The 15,555-nt window shown below is 40.0% G+C and overlaps 2 protein-coding genes across 2 annotated transcripts in view; one reads left to right on the top strand and one right to left on the bottom strand.

Annotated features, from left to right (window-relative positions):
- LOC135223662 (DNA topoisomerase 3-beta-1-like) overlaps positions 1-5,953 on the bottom strand; it is a 275,775-nt gene extending 269,822 nt beyond the window's left edge. Inside the window, exon 1 of the mRNA XM_064262321.1 lies at positions 5,343-5,953. Within this exon, the coding sequence (XP_064118391.1) occupies positions 5,343-5,433 (91 nt within the window). The 5' untranslated portion in view covers positions 5,434-5,953. The remainder of the gene's footprint in view (positions 1-5,342) is intronic.
- LOC135223660 (DNA topoisomerase 3-beta-1-like) overlaps positions 1-15,555 on the top strand; it is a gene marked incomplete at its 5' end in the record, with an annotated part of 174,629 nt that overhangs the window by 77,487 nt on the left and 81,587 nt on the right.

Genomic DNA, 15,555 nt, shown 5'->3' with positions numbered 1-15,555 from the left:
TCAGGTCTGTCATCCAGGACGGAGCCGGGGCCTGCTGTTGCCGAAGCAACAGGGCCCGGACGTACCTGTCCGAACAGACCAGCATCGGGAGCAGCGGCGCCCAGGAACAGGGACAACATCAGCAGGTGCGAGCATCACAGGAACGGCAGTCGAGACGGCAGGAGCAGGAACAGGAACAGCAGCGGTGGTCACGGCAGTACGGCAGGCTGTGTGGACGGTACAGATGGTCTAACCAGCGGCACAGACATCATCGCACCGGTGGGAGGTCCAGGGGCGAGCTCTTCGGGCACATGAAGTCCGGTCGTGGCAACACGGCAAAACCCAGGTGGCGGCATCACACTCCCCCGAGTTACGGCGACGCCGGCTGCACCGATGTTGTGGGTGTCACAGAGACCGCGTGCTGGGTGTACACCAGGTGAGGAGTGACGCGTAGCCAGGTGTTGTCAGGGTCGTGGTGGTGGTTGTGGGACCGTAGCGTGCGTAACCGTCACGGAGCCAGCGAGATGATAGAGCAGCCCCTGGACACTCGGCACGCCCTGCAGTCCCAACGACGCCCACACCTGTCCGAGGTCATCCTTCACGGCAACCGCACCTGAGGAGGCAAAAGTCGGGTGATTAGGAGGATCCTCTACCCGCTCGCGCGAAGAGCAGAGGAGAGGACCCAGAGTACAACTCTACGTCGGGGTATCTAGCGCCCTCCTCCACACTCCGACACATCAGGGAGAGGAGAAGGACCTAGACACCGCCCCCGAAGGGGAAGGCGCGAGACGTGGAAGTTGAGCGGGCGGCAGGAAAGAAGACGAAGTGTCCGTCACCAAAGGAGTCGCGGGAGAGCTTTCCGACGACTCCTTTGCAGGCCTTCGCTTCTTCCTCCCTCATACAATGTCCACTGCGCCCTCCGACCAGTTCATACAAACATCCAGGGCTCGGCCCGGGTGCATTCGCGCCCCCGGCACCGAGCACACAAAACATGAGGGTCTATCTCGGGGAAAGATCTGAATTTCCCACATTTGCGCCCTTCGGTACGTGGGCAAAGTCTCCTTGGGTAGCGAGGCGCGGAGATTCCATCATTTATGATTTCAGCGTAATTAATATGAAAAGAGAGATACTGTACTTACAATCTTTCATACACAATTACAAAAACAAGAAAGCAAACGACGAGCAGCGGGCAGAGAGCGAACACACACGTCCATCCACTGTGAGGCCGAAAGCAAAAGTGATTTGTTTACCTCCCAAGTCGCCGCGCGCGCAGCCTGTCGGACAAGCAGTTAACTACCGAACCCCTTGTTCGAAAGCTTACGACCTATCCAGCTGCCGCTAGTACCTTCCTATTGTAAAAGGACCGAAGGTTTGTATGCCGTGTCGGAACAAATCTTCAATTGAGACAGAGACCGAAGCCTTAGAAGGCAAGGGTTGACTTGAAAAGTCGGACCAAAATCAGGATTTGGCTTGGGGGGTCGAGAGAATGAAGAATCATCCGCCACCTGGTAAACTCCTCTCCGATGTCCGTAGAAGAGAAGAGAGCTTCCTCTTCCTTCCCCCGATTTCACCTTCGAGAGTTTAGCGGGCAAAACGTCCGTCCTCACTCTCGCGAACCTCTGGGCAAAGGGAAAACGTAAAAATTCCCGTGACCGGGAAGGACCGTCAAGAAAAATCCCTTCTGTAATACAACGAGGCGGAGGCTGCTTCTGCTCTTTAGGCCTCGCCTGAGAAGAAAACTCAAAATTAAATCAAAAAGTTTCTTGAATTCTACATCATGACATCCATTCGAGGAAACTCAATATCACACGAATCCCCGTCATCATCATCATCATCGTCAGATCCTAACTTAGAAACTTCCTCTGAAGTAAAATCCTGACGACTTGCTATCTTAGGTCTGACACTAATATCCCTCCCCCCTTCTCCTAAATAAGCGCCCTTTGGCACTGTTACGGGACTAACAGGGGACACGTTGGGTAAAGATTCGTTAGGCACCTGCCCGGACCGGATTCCCCCCTAGGCCTTCGCCACGACGTGGTTCACAAGCCGGGTATCTGTCGCACCGGTACCCAAGGTGCTGTCGACAGGTACCTGACGAGGAGCTGAAAATGAATCTAAAAGTGTGTTAGACATTCTAGTAAAGGCTTCTTGAAAATTCTCTGACAGATTGTTAAACTTAGCAGAAATATCTCTATCTAGACTAAGCTGTAATTTCTTAAAATTCTGTTTCCAGGTAGTTTCCATTGCCAAAATCTTCGAATCTACATCAGAACTAACTTCACTAATTACCGGTTGTACAGGGGGGGGGGCAAAGCATCAATTAATTCGGAATCGGAGTCGTACGATACGAAACCGAAGAGCCAGAATCATGAGCGCCCAAGTCAAAGAATTCGTTTTAGATACAGTTTAGCAATCGATTGCTTTTTCTCCTTAACCGATCTTTTACGCTGCAAGATTGTTTGGCGTTTCATATAAGCAATCATTTCCTCGGTCAGCCCAGGCTTACATACGTCACAACGAGAAGTCAAGTCACAAACCTGTCCACGACAAGAACTACAAATGTCATGGGGTTCATACTCCTGCTACTCATCCTTGTCCCACAAACCGGGCAGTTCCTGATGTTGCTGGCAGAAGGAAGCATCGTAATTTCTTGGTAATCCATTGTAGAATTGGACAGGTCAGTAGTTCCGGGTCGCGCAAAAGTTCGTAATTTAAGATAAGGACCACAACAGAAATCAAAGTTAATTTCACTATTTCGATGTAATGCCGTGAGTGGTAATTCATATAAAGTTTCATTTAACAAAATAATGAAAGCTTTAAAGGCACAAAAATGTTTAAGGAAATTTATAAAGAGCGGCCGTGATGTAAACAACACGGGCGCTCGTAATTAACAACTGATTTGAGGAAGGTTTTCGTATCTGTCAACGACAGTGTTGCCAACTGGCGGACAGAATAGGAGGTAACAGGGTTGCCAATGTGGTAAATTTTGGTGCGGTTTTTGGGGATTTAGGGCTAGATAAATTATATTAAGGTAATGTTTATTAATAAAGTACTTACATTTTTCAATTACACACTTTCGCCCAAATACATGACTCGGCGCGAGCGTCGGCACCGAGACATAATCAAGGGTTCAATTTATGAAAAGAGAGGAAATCGCCGCATCTACGGCGATAGCTCCATGTTGGTTCATAATTAAGTAATGAAAAGTCAAACAAACCATTAGTAGTAAACACAATATAAACAAAGCATACGACGATGAAGCGGGCAGAGAGCGATGACGAACACGTCCTTCACACCCGCGGCCGAAAGCAAAAGTGATTCTTCACCTCTCGGGCGCGCGGGCGCGCGCACGATCGGACAAGCAGTTAACTACCGTTCTCCCCTTGTTCGAAGCTTACGACCGTCCCAGCTGCCGCTAGTTACCTTCCTATTGTTAAAGGACCGAGGGTTTGTATTACGTATCGGAACAAACGCTAATTTCACTGATTTCCACAGTTTTGTGCAAGTCTTATACCCAGTTTGGAGGGTAAATACATACCAATTGGCAACACTGATAACAATAGGAGAGCGCGAACAACAACATAGGTACTGTCCACAGCAAAACTGTTGATATTTGAGTCAGGAATCTAGTTACTTTTTCAACAACGAATATTTTCAAATTATCATAAATACATAATAAAACTACTATGTAGCCTAATTCATAACCTTACACTAATGCTTAACAATTTATTTCAAAATTATCCAGCACGCTCTTCTTCTTTCCTCCCGAAAAATTGCGAGTTTCCTTGGACTCGAGAGCGATCGTCATCATTGTTTAAGATTGTTGTGAAGAAAGTGTCCCAGTGTCTATGGGTACAAGTGGTGTGTGGATTTAGCACAGGAAATGGAAAGTTTATTGACACAAATTACTCCACAAACATCGAGATTGCGTCAATCTTCTAGACGTAAGGTGTTTTAGGGTAAAAAAACACATGGTACAGGGGTGGACCATGTACGATCAATGTGTACAACCCCAAAAAAAGTACATTATAACGCGTCCAGACATCGGAGATGGGCATCAGACACGACTTGTTGTTGAAAAGAAACGGAGCTAAAGACCTCTACTCCGGTGTCAGGACGCGTTATAATGTACTTTTCTTGGGGTTGTACACATTGATCGTACATGGTCCACCCCTGTACCATGCGGTTTTTTACCCTAAGTAAAAATTTCAAAAGCGTCATGAAGGTAAGTTTGTACTCGCATCGCTAGACGTTAACTGACCTCTGTTTAATCTTAAATTATGACATTATTTTGTACTTTGGGAGAAAACTCTTATTTCGAGAGGAAAGGAGAGGCCTCGAGGTGTTGCTTCCACGACCGATGACTCGTGTCCATCTCCGGTGTCAGGATGGGTTAAAGTACTTTTTCTGGAAGGTGGATCAACGAGCAAGCAAGACTGGCCCAGGTAGTCCTCTCAGTTGTTTCCCCTAGGTAGGTAGTAGGTCCTAGATACTAGGTAGGGTAAAATACTATACTAGGGTAAAAAACCGCATGGTACAGGGGTGGACCATGTACGATCAATGTGTACAACCCCAAGAAAAGTACATTATAACGCGTCCTGACACCGGAGTCAAGGTCTTTAGCTCTATTTCTCACCAACAACAAATCGCGTCTGATGCCCATCTCCGATGTCAGGACGCGTTATAATGTACTTTTTTTGGGGTTGTACACATTGATCGTACATGGTCCACCCCTGTACCATGCGGTTTTTACCCTAAGTAAAAAATCAAAAAGCGTCATGAAGGTAAGTTTTTAGTACTCGGGGGGGCATCGCTAGACGTTAACAATGACCTCTGTTTAATCTTAAATTATGACCTTATTTTGTACTTTGGGAAAAAAAACTCTTATTTCGAGAGGAAAGGAGAGGTCTCGAGGTGTTGCTTCCACGACCGATGATCGTGACTGGTGTCCATCTCCGGTGTCAGGATGGGTTTAAAGTACTTTTTCTGGAAGGTGGATCAACGAGCAAGCAAGCCTGGCCCAGGTAGTTCTCTCAGTTGTTTCCCTAAGTAGGTAGTAGGTCCTAGATACTAGCTAGGTAGGGTAAAATACTATACTACCTATACTTAGGTACCTAGAACTACTTAAGTAGCTACTAGCCTAGGTACTGCCAACTGTCTGGGATTTTGTAATCTTGACTAAAGTATCTGACCAGAAAAGACTTAGCCTAGTAAGTACTAGGTACCCTAATTTACATTAATTTGTGTACCTAGGTAGTAGGTACTAGATGTATCTAGCCTATAGCCAACAAGGTACCTAGGTAGGCTAAGATTTTGCTAAGGTATTATAGGTAGCTACTATAGGTAGGCTTTAGGCTACATACCTTTCCTGGTACTGCACTTCTTGTTGCTCAGTATCTCAGCCAACGACTGGGCTAAAGATGGTTTCTCTGCAACCATGAGAACAGACTTCATCTTGGTGAGTTCCCAGTGGTAAATTAAATAATTCGAAGACTTGCTGACTTCTACCGGCAAAGCTTGAACAATTTGTCAGTTGCACACCACGCTGTTGCAGACCGATCCGGTTGCTTGGTGGTTTTGCCTTTAGCCTACTTCAGTTTATCCCGTGTGATAATCCTGTGCCTCTCTCTCCTTGCTATGCTGCTTTACAGCTATTCACAATAACATAACTACAAGAAGTCTAACTAAAAGTAATCGTCAAGAACAAACTCATTTTCCTCGGCACGCGCGACGTCTCACATATTTGTAAACAACAGCTGACTTCAATCTCCGCTGTGTCGCACCCATCCGCCCACACAATCCAACATTCGTCTAATTAGCGTGTAAATTATGAATAAACGTCTACAGCCATTGGTTTTAACTGGCTATGCAATACCTTCATAATATTATTAAATCACTCACACCAACTGTTTCAACATATACCTTATTTCTCTGAAAGCAGGTGGCTTAGAGGTGAGCGAGGGAACTGTCAGTCTGCCACTGTCACATTTAAAAGTGGTTACTGAAATTCTCAATTCTCATAGGACCACACAACATTCATCAGCAATATGTCAATGTCTCTAACATAGTAAACACCATTCGTCTTAATCATGCATGCAGACAAGCATATTCTAAATAGATGTTAGCAGCCCTTTGCCATAACCCTCTTGTTGTCTGTCAACCAACCAATTTTTCACTCTATCCTCCTCCCTCCCAACATTTCCAGAAATTCGACAATTGTCTCTTTCACAAATCTGCATACTTTTCCATACTATTTGCATGACCAAACCACCTCAAATACATAAATATGAAACCGTATTGAAGGAAAAGTTACGGTGTCAGGGTTGGCGATGGGATGGATGGCACTTTCGTGATTAACTTCATATTAGTTTTTTACTCTTAGTGTTAATGCTGTCCATCTTGGACCAAGTGTAAATCTATTTAATCTATTTAGTTATATTGTTTTAAACCTAAGTCGTGTAATTGTAGTTATGACATTCATCCCGCTCCTATCAGAGCCTTGGAAATCCTCGTTTCAGTTTCGCTATGCCTGTGACCCAAGGACCTGATGTTACTTGTGCCTCCTACACAAGCTCCCATTCCCCTTCATAAAGAATTTTCTTTGTTTTATTCAATACCAATTAAACCACTCTGGCATAGATGCAGTTATAGGAAACAGGAATTATCGACGCAGCCCTCTGCAAAGTGGAAACAAACACTGCATACAGTATAACAAGCAGCGGTCTGATACCTAAATCCATCTCTAAGTTGCAATCTATAAAAGCTTATCTTCTCATGTATAAGTGTCACTTATCGTCACGTGGCTAAGGTTCTACTCAAATACACTAGAGGATCCAGAAAAATTTCATGGAGGGCACCAATTTTCATATCACACACACACAAACATACACACACACACATGTATATATATATATATATATATATATATATATATATATATATATATATATATATATATAAGCGAACACCACCGGAAAAATGATAGGCAGAAATTCGTAGCTGGGGTCTGACCCTACACAGGCAGTGAACTCTCATTTTAATAAACAAATAAATCCATTCTAAAGGGCTTGGACCATTTAATTGAACAATTTACACTTCAATGCTCCTCCCTACCTTATTTACGCATATGGTTTAGTCAAGACACACAAAATCAATAACCCTATCAGACCAATCATTAGTTCAGTTGGCTCATTTACGCATAATTTAAATAAATGGCTTGTAAAAATTCTTACACTTTTGGCACGAAACATTTCTAACACACATTTTTCAAAAAATCAACGTTGACTTTATCAAACAAACTGAATAGTTTAAATTTGAATTTTGATTTTGATATGGTTGTTTTGATGTTGTCTCTTTATTTACAAAAGTGTCTGTAGATGATTAACTTGAATTTTTGAAGGTTGAATTAAAAAGTTATGATATGCCTTTAACTGTATAAAACCTCATTAGTCTTAAACGGTTACGTGTCAAAGATAGTAAATTTTGTTTAAATGGTGAATTTTTTTGTACAAAAGTTTGGCATGGCTATGAGTAATCCTTCATCTCCTGTCCATAGCAATATCTACAAGGAAATTTTTGTCGACAAAACTCTTACCTAGAATTTTGCTCCAGAAATTTATATGGTTAAGGTATGTGGATGATGTTTTCTGTATTTGGCCAGTTCACAAAAATCTCCAGGAATTTCTGATTGAGCTCAATAATTTAGTCCCTTCTATAAAATTTACGGTAGAGGAAGAAAGATATTGTGATTTAAATTTTCTTGATGTAGCAGTCTATAAAAGGATAGAAATATCACCCTTTCAGTCTTCCGAAAATCAACTAAAATGGCCTCTTGTTCCTTATTATTCCAATTTCCATCAAAATTTAAAATTTGTTTTTTTCTTCTTCTTTTCTGGGATGTTCTTGAGTGCTCTGCGTGTCTGTAGCCCACAGTTTATTGACGCTGAGATAAAAATGGCATTGCCTTGAAACTTAAATACTCAAGGGCTTTTGTAGGTGTAGCATAGAAAACGGCTAGAAAAACATCTTATTTAGCTAATAATGCAGGCCCTGGCTATAGGTCCCTTAGGAATTTTAAGGTGGACTAGGTTTTTCTTCTGATCCCATTAGGGCACCCTTAAAGGAAGGTAAAAATCTTGGGCAGACCTCTGGCAAACCGGTCATAAACTTTTTATGACCCCTTTTTGTTTTTCACAGTAACGCATATTAACTCATAGAATTTTTCTAATATTTTCTTGTCACTACATATTTTGCGAACTGGACATGAAATTTATTTCAATTATCAATTATTTGATTATCTGAAACCATTTTGTTTATCTGAGATTTTTTTTGGGTGGGTGGGAATTATTGAATTTCTATTTAATCTGTTATTTAATATTTAAAAAATGAATAATCAAATCCTTCAAAATTTTACAGCAGTAGCCATGTATGCAATATAATCTTAACCTTATAGGAGCATAGTATTGTCTGATAGGATTTGCTGATTTACATAAAATTCTAAGTTTTTACTGTAATAATATATACATTCAAATGATTATATTTCTAGTACAAATTAAATATAGATAGATGCTGAATATTCCACTTTTGCAAATTTGGTTTTGTTCTGTTGCAACAACATGCTGAAATTAACAGAAATTAATCAAATTATATATTTTATTAGATTTGAGTATGAATATATATTCATAATGTTGCGACCATTGCACTTTGATTAATTCATAAAAGTAAGAACTGATTATAACGCATATGCTATAATATGACGATTCTTACAAAAATTTACAAGTGATCATGATTGTCACAAGATATTTTGCATTTACAATAAGTCAAAAAACATTTTATTCGGCAACTGCATCGTTGATTATAACAGAACTTGCAAGAGCAGGTATATAATAATCACATCTTCAGGCATCTCACTGACGACGCAAGAGTCAGGAATAAGAGATGAATCAAGGTTACTGACTTTCCATCCAAAATCTAATGGATCTAATGGCTCAACTACCTTGAGCACTGTGATACTTGTGTATATCACGTAAAATGATCGTCTCAGGTGACCTTGTAAAGACGTGCTTGTGCAAGGCAGATTTCGCATATTTAGAAGTTTGGATTGGGTCATCTTTCCATATCGGAGATCATCCAAAGCTTTGCACTTTGACCTCGGTTCTAAAACCTTCACAAGGTATTCCTCGGCAAGCTTGAAGGATAGGGTAGTGGGAGGAGGATGTTGACCAAATTTAGACAGGTATTCTCTGGTTGAGCCTTGAGGGCAGAAAGCTGAGTGCCTACCCTGCTTGTCACGTCTGATCCCGTAATAAAATGAGCAGCCAAAAGAACATCTTTAGTAGTACCTAACTTACCAACAAGAGTATGAATTGGTATGATATACGATGCAGGTTTTCTCATCCAAAGTACAGTCCATTGTTATTAAGATGGTCATAGAAATGAATAAGAATAGCAATAACATCTGTGTCGTTAGAAAGAAAAGCAACACGTTGCATCCCCTGTTTGACTGCATGAAAAATAATACGGAAGTCAGCTTCTTCTACATTCACTGCAAGTGAATCATGCAGCTCCGTGATGGACCCATCCTTTATTGCTGATGCTGCTATTAGTTCACTTTCCACAACCCTACCCATTGTCGATTGATTCCTACGGGTTTCATATAGTCAACAAAGGCTTCTTGAATCAAAGCTTTGTTGTTATTTGATGTCCAAAATCACGTCATCTGCACAGGAAGTTTTGTAGTAATATTGATGAAAGTAAATGGCATTGGTTCCACAGATGGTCGTCATTCCCTTTCATTACTTTTGATAGAGAATTTAAGGTAACTATAAAAAACATAACCAATAACACTAAATTTGTCTTTAAAGAGGTCTTCAAATGTGTTCTTACTATTACTATTAAGTGGCAACTTACGAAACTGATTTATAGCATCTATAATCATGGTAGCTATCTTTAGGTTCTAGTTTCTTTGTCAGTTCGAACATGAGTGCAGATTTCGTAGTCTTGGTGGTTGCGCCATTCCCATCAAATAAGGATGATGGTAAAATCTCATGAGTAAGAATGTGTGCCATGTCAATTCCTCTCTCTTTTGCAATGCCAACTTTCCTATGAACAAACACATGATCTCTTATAGAGTTTTTCACAGTTTGATTTTTCTCCTGCATCCTTGATTGCGGTCGAGATATAGTTAAAAAGGTGGGAAGCTTTTACTGATGTATGGTTCCTGAAATTGGTATATTCTTGCTTAAAAACCTTTCCTTTCGAAGGTTCAGGGGCAACTGGGCGACAGGACAACTCACAGACAGAAAAACAGGGCAACAGCCAACTGGTCGACAGGACTGTAAATAATAATACAATAATAATAGAAATGGACAATGATTAACAATTAAGCCTTTATTATGAAAGTCAGCAGCCAAAGAAGTGGAGAATTACCAACAAACACGCCTCGGAAACAGTTGTCAACTGCCTGGAGGTCAGTACTGAAAAAAAAAAAAAAACTATCCAGTCCTACATGGCGCTTTAGGCGTCGCCATATGTAATTCTCTGGATTTGTAAGGCCTTCCATTCGCGTTTATCCCTTTTAATCCATGCATCTGTTATTGTCTCCTGAGACAATATACTTCTGGTTGTTCCCTATTGCATCGACTTTTCTTAGAAAATCTTTCCAATCTTTCAGGTCTTTGTTTTTCATATAGGCCTACTGGACTTCCGCATTTTTTATTTCTATTTTATTATTTGTCTACGTATATTTGTAAATTCTAAGCTCGCAGAAGCTCTCCCGTTTATTGATACGTGCTATATATATATATATATATATATCATATATATATATATATAATAGATATATATATATATATATGTATATATATATATATATATATATATATATATATATTAGAGAGAGAGAGAGAGACGAGAGAGAGAGAGAAGAGAGAGAGAGAGGCATAAATATACATAGGTTACACAAATGAAACTATCGGCAGCTATTTCATTAATTATTATTCATTATATGCATAATATAGTACCTCGTTGCTTTCCATAAGATGATAAGAGTATTTATAATGTTTTTCTATTCTTATATCCTATTTCTATACTTAGCTCCAGCTTTGCCATTTACTCAAAATATTTCATTAACTTTTAATCAATGCCAATGTCTGTAACGACTAATACTATTATAAATACTTTAATATGCTATTTACGTAGTAAAAAGTCTTGCCCAAAAAGTGGTCCTGTCGACCAGTTGGCTGTCGCCCAGTAGTCACCGAACCCCTTTTTCTTATGAAGAGGATCTCGTGAGAAGAGAGTTCCCATTCAGCAATATACTCTTTCCTTTTTGTTTGGCCAATGATTCCTCCACTTGATTTCTGAGATTGGTTTATCGTTTGTTCAAGGGCCATGTCAATACCTACAGCACTGAACTTTCCTTGCGTTCTTCGAACAGCAAAGTGGCCTTACTTGGATTGTTCACAAACTTCAGGGTGATTGGCCTCCAAATTGAGCATTTGTTCAAAGAACAGAGAACTCACTCTCAAATAATTACCTCCGTCAAAAATTAGAAATAGTGGAAGAACATTCTTCAAAGTTTGCAGATAAAGATCCCAGTTCCCTTCTCTGTCTGCTCGAATAAGGGTTTTCAAAAGATTTATCAGGTACATGAATCTCTGATCTGAAGTTTGAACTCTTTCCTCTGTGGAAATATGTAAGGATTTCAATGTTTCTTCTGATGCCATTATCAATAGTTGGAATTTCCACTGAGCATATTTTGTGTTTGAGCTTTTCATTACACTGTTTATATCACCAACCATTGCAGCAACGTCTGCTTCATCCCCATAAGTACTAGAAAAAAAAAAAGCTTTCCTGTAAGCCTTTCTATCACCTCTGCAAGCATGAACATTCTCTTTACAGACCTCACATAGTTATGCCTACATAGTTACTACATGGTTTTCAATAACGACATTTTCTAACCTACCACCAATTACATATTTCCCAGTAAATGCAAATAGTATTTTAGTCATGTTGAAGGATCCCAGCAACAATACAAGGTCAGAGAATTCATTTCTGCTGCTATGTTGAAAACACCCTAATCACAAGCGACTGATAAAAGGAGGCCTTGAAAGTTCTCCATGCGTGAATAAACACTGTCATATGCTGTGACTGGGTAGGGCAATATTAGAAGAAAACCTACTTGCTTCATTGGAACATTTGCCTTAGATATAATAGCATGAATGCCAGACCAAGCGAAAGTAGTTTGGCATGTCAAACCACCAACTGTCTGCGACATGCTTACAACAGTCTCTTCTTTTGTGATTTCATCGCAAGATGAAATATTTGATTGTTCAGAGACTGAAATTTGGTGGAAGGGCGACAGGTGATGTTGGTTTACAGTATCTTCTAATCTGTTGGCATGGTAGTAAATGAAAGATTAAACCTGCATATTGTAACGATTTGTCTATTGCACAAATTTTGCATTATTAAAACCGGATATTCTTTTATAAATAATGAAATGTCCATAGAATATGTACTTGTTTTTCATATGAGTCATCACTGTCACCTGTAGCTAACACCTAACTGCACAGTCATTTCTACTAGCAGTGAACTTGATTTCTTTAGTTTCTCTAGCCCCTAGGTTTCATATATCTCCTAAAATCTTGTTATTATTAACTCCAGTAAACCTTTTATTTTCTGCTTTTACATATTTTTTGCTATGAAGTTATCTCAATTTAAAAGAAACATTGTAAGTAGTTTTAAAAATCAATAGAAAATGGTGTACCTGGATTAAAAAAACAAAATAATACTTGGAAATTCTACACTAGCGCCTATGCATAATTTTTAGGAGAAAAATATACCCTAGAAAGCTTATGACCAGGTTGCCAGATGTCTACCCAAGATTTTTTCCTTTCGTTAAGTGTGCCCCACCATGATTTGAAGAAAAACTTAGTCTACCCAAAAATTCCTACAGATATTATTGCCAGGGCCTGGACGATTGCCTGGACTATAATGACAAACTTGAATTTAGTAAACATAACATTCTCAAATTACCATATGATGAAAGGTTTTTAGAAATGCCTAGAATTTTACAGTTTTTTAACATGACATAAATGTTGCTTTCAGTATTATTAACGTTAAGAGTTTAGTAATAAAAAAATATCCTAAAGATGTTTCTAGCTGCATATATGAAATTCCTTGTAAAAGGTGTGATGAAATATATTATGGACAAACTGGCAAATCACTTTCACAAAGAATCAAACAGCACCAATATTCGGTGAGAACTGGTCATATATCGAACGCACGAGAACATTCAGTTTCTGAAGGCATCTATGATTTTATTATTATGTAATTAAGGGTCGAAAACTTTGCTCTGCTGTAGCATCGTAGTGGCTCGGGTGTGAAGGCTTCTGTAGGGAAGGCTCCCATATTCCAAGGAAAACTTGGTTGGGAATATCTCCTTGAAAGGTGGCAGTGATTTCTATTTATTTATTTATTTATCATTTTTCTTGTGGGAGTCCCTGACTTCCAAAGATATCTCCGGGCATCTAGAACATTCCGCAGCTGTGGAATGGGGTCCAGAGGCAGGGTAGTCGGGTACTTCCATGTATATAACAGCTTTCCTAACTCGCTCATAAGGAACAAGTAATTGGATGTCGGTGCTGACTCGTAAGAAGTTGCTTGTTTCTCTGTGGCGGGATCACAAGTAAAAAAAAAAAAAAAGAAACAAATCCCCCCACATTTACTTTATCAAACACAGCTAACAAATAGTTCCCCCAGCCACACTTTCCCCTTTATTCTACTAATTACACAGGACAATTGGCTTAACAAGACACAGAACACACAGAACACAAACACGTGTACTCACCTAAGGCTCGAGACACTGCCGTCCATTGGATACAGTTGTCGAGACGCAACAACAGCTGATTTCAATACACAAAGACAGACACGCACCAAAAACAAACAAGAACTTCAAAAAAGCAATATAACAATCACTACACAAACAAATACCAACAACTCGAAAACGCAACAAATCATACAACAACTCAGAAACACAACAACTCACTGCACAAACTACACCAACAACATCAAAGACAACTTGACAAACCAACACGCAAACAACCGCCAACACTGTCTCCAACAAACAACTCGCAAACACCAAAACACAAAATCAAATACAACAGTCACTCTTCAGCTCAACAACAACCACACAGACACACGCACAACAACTATACAATACCAGAATCAATCATCCCTCCACCTACAGAGCTGGTTATGGTGTGCCCTAGCATCATCCATATCCCCATCTACTCGGTTTCCCCAAAACATAACTAAATCCACTCGGTCCCACTTCCAAAATCTAAGACGGCCCTTTAAATTTCTCCCTTACTTTATTTACATTCATTCTTCCTATCTCAACCACCCCTTTCAATACTTAGCCCCAATCTTAAAACTTTCAAACCTTTCACCCGCTTTCTTCCACAAATCCCGATCACTCTCTGACAGACCCAACAGCGGACTAACAATCCTCTCATTATTTAACACATATTTACAAGTAGACATACCTATACTCTTCTTCAGAGTGGAGTTGTATACCCACACTGCACGTCCTACATACATATCCTAATCATTGTCACATTTACTCATCATTCGCAAAATCTCAGTCATCATTCTAACGGTCCTTTCAGCCAAACCATTTGCATAGGGCATATACGGAGTAGAATACACATGCACAATACCCCATTCTTTCAACATTTCTTCAAACTCCCATCCCACAAACTCAGGTCCATTATCGCTCAACATTTTCACAGGCTTATACACACACACATAAGCAAATTTACTCATGTGATCCCGCCATGTCCTCTCGCAGTCTTTGATAACGAAACACAATCAATCACAACATTTCAAACGGCTCTTTCATCTGAAATCGCAACACAGGCAGACTCGCATGCACACTCTAATACTTTCCCCTCTGACAATCTTCATATGTAAAGCCACATCCACATAAACCTTATTCAACCCAGCCGCATACAATCTCCCTCTCATGCATTCCCATAACTTATTCTTTCCTATATGCCCAAACCAATCATGTACCAACAAACACATACTCACACCTGACTCAACAGAAAACACGGGCACATACACTTCCCTGTCATACATCCCCTCCTGATGCAAAAAGTACAATATATTTTACACATTACAAACCATTTAGCAACCCTCTTATAAATATCCAACTCATACAGACAATCTTCCACACATACTCCTCCCAAAACACATTGTCGCAACATATTTATCTCCAAGCATTTATCTTGCATTTCCTCAATCTCTTCCTCACTCAGTAAATCATTCCCACTTCTAGCAATATCAATCATACCTACAAAGTTTGTTACAAAAACATTACTATCTTGAATCCTAGCTATTTTGTTACCCACCTTTCTAAGAATCCTGTTTCCTATATCTACGCCTATTATCATGCATCCTCAAAAAATCTACTCCTATCAAAAAGCAAGCTGGCATATCATTTTCTCCCATAATTATGTATTACTTAAAAATCTCCTAACCTAACCTTTAACTGTACCTCTTCCCATACTAAAA

Source organism: Macrobrachium nipponense, chromosome 10 (assembly GCF_015104395.2).
Source record: "Macrobrachium nipponense isolate FS-2020 chromosome 10, ASM1510439v2, whole genome shotgun sequence".
Taxonomy (NCBI): domain Eukaryota; kingdom Metazoa; phylum Arthropoda; class Malacostraca; order Decapoda; family Palaemonidae; genus Macrobrachium; species Macrobrachium nipponense.
This window is presented reverse-complemented; position numbering and strand designations above follow the sequence as displayed.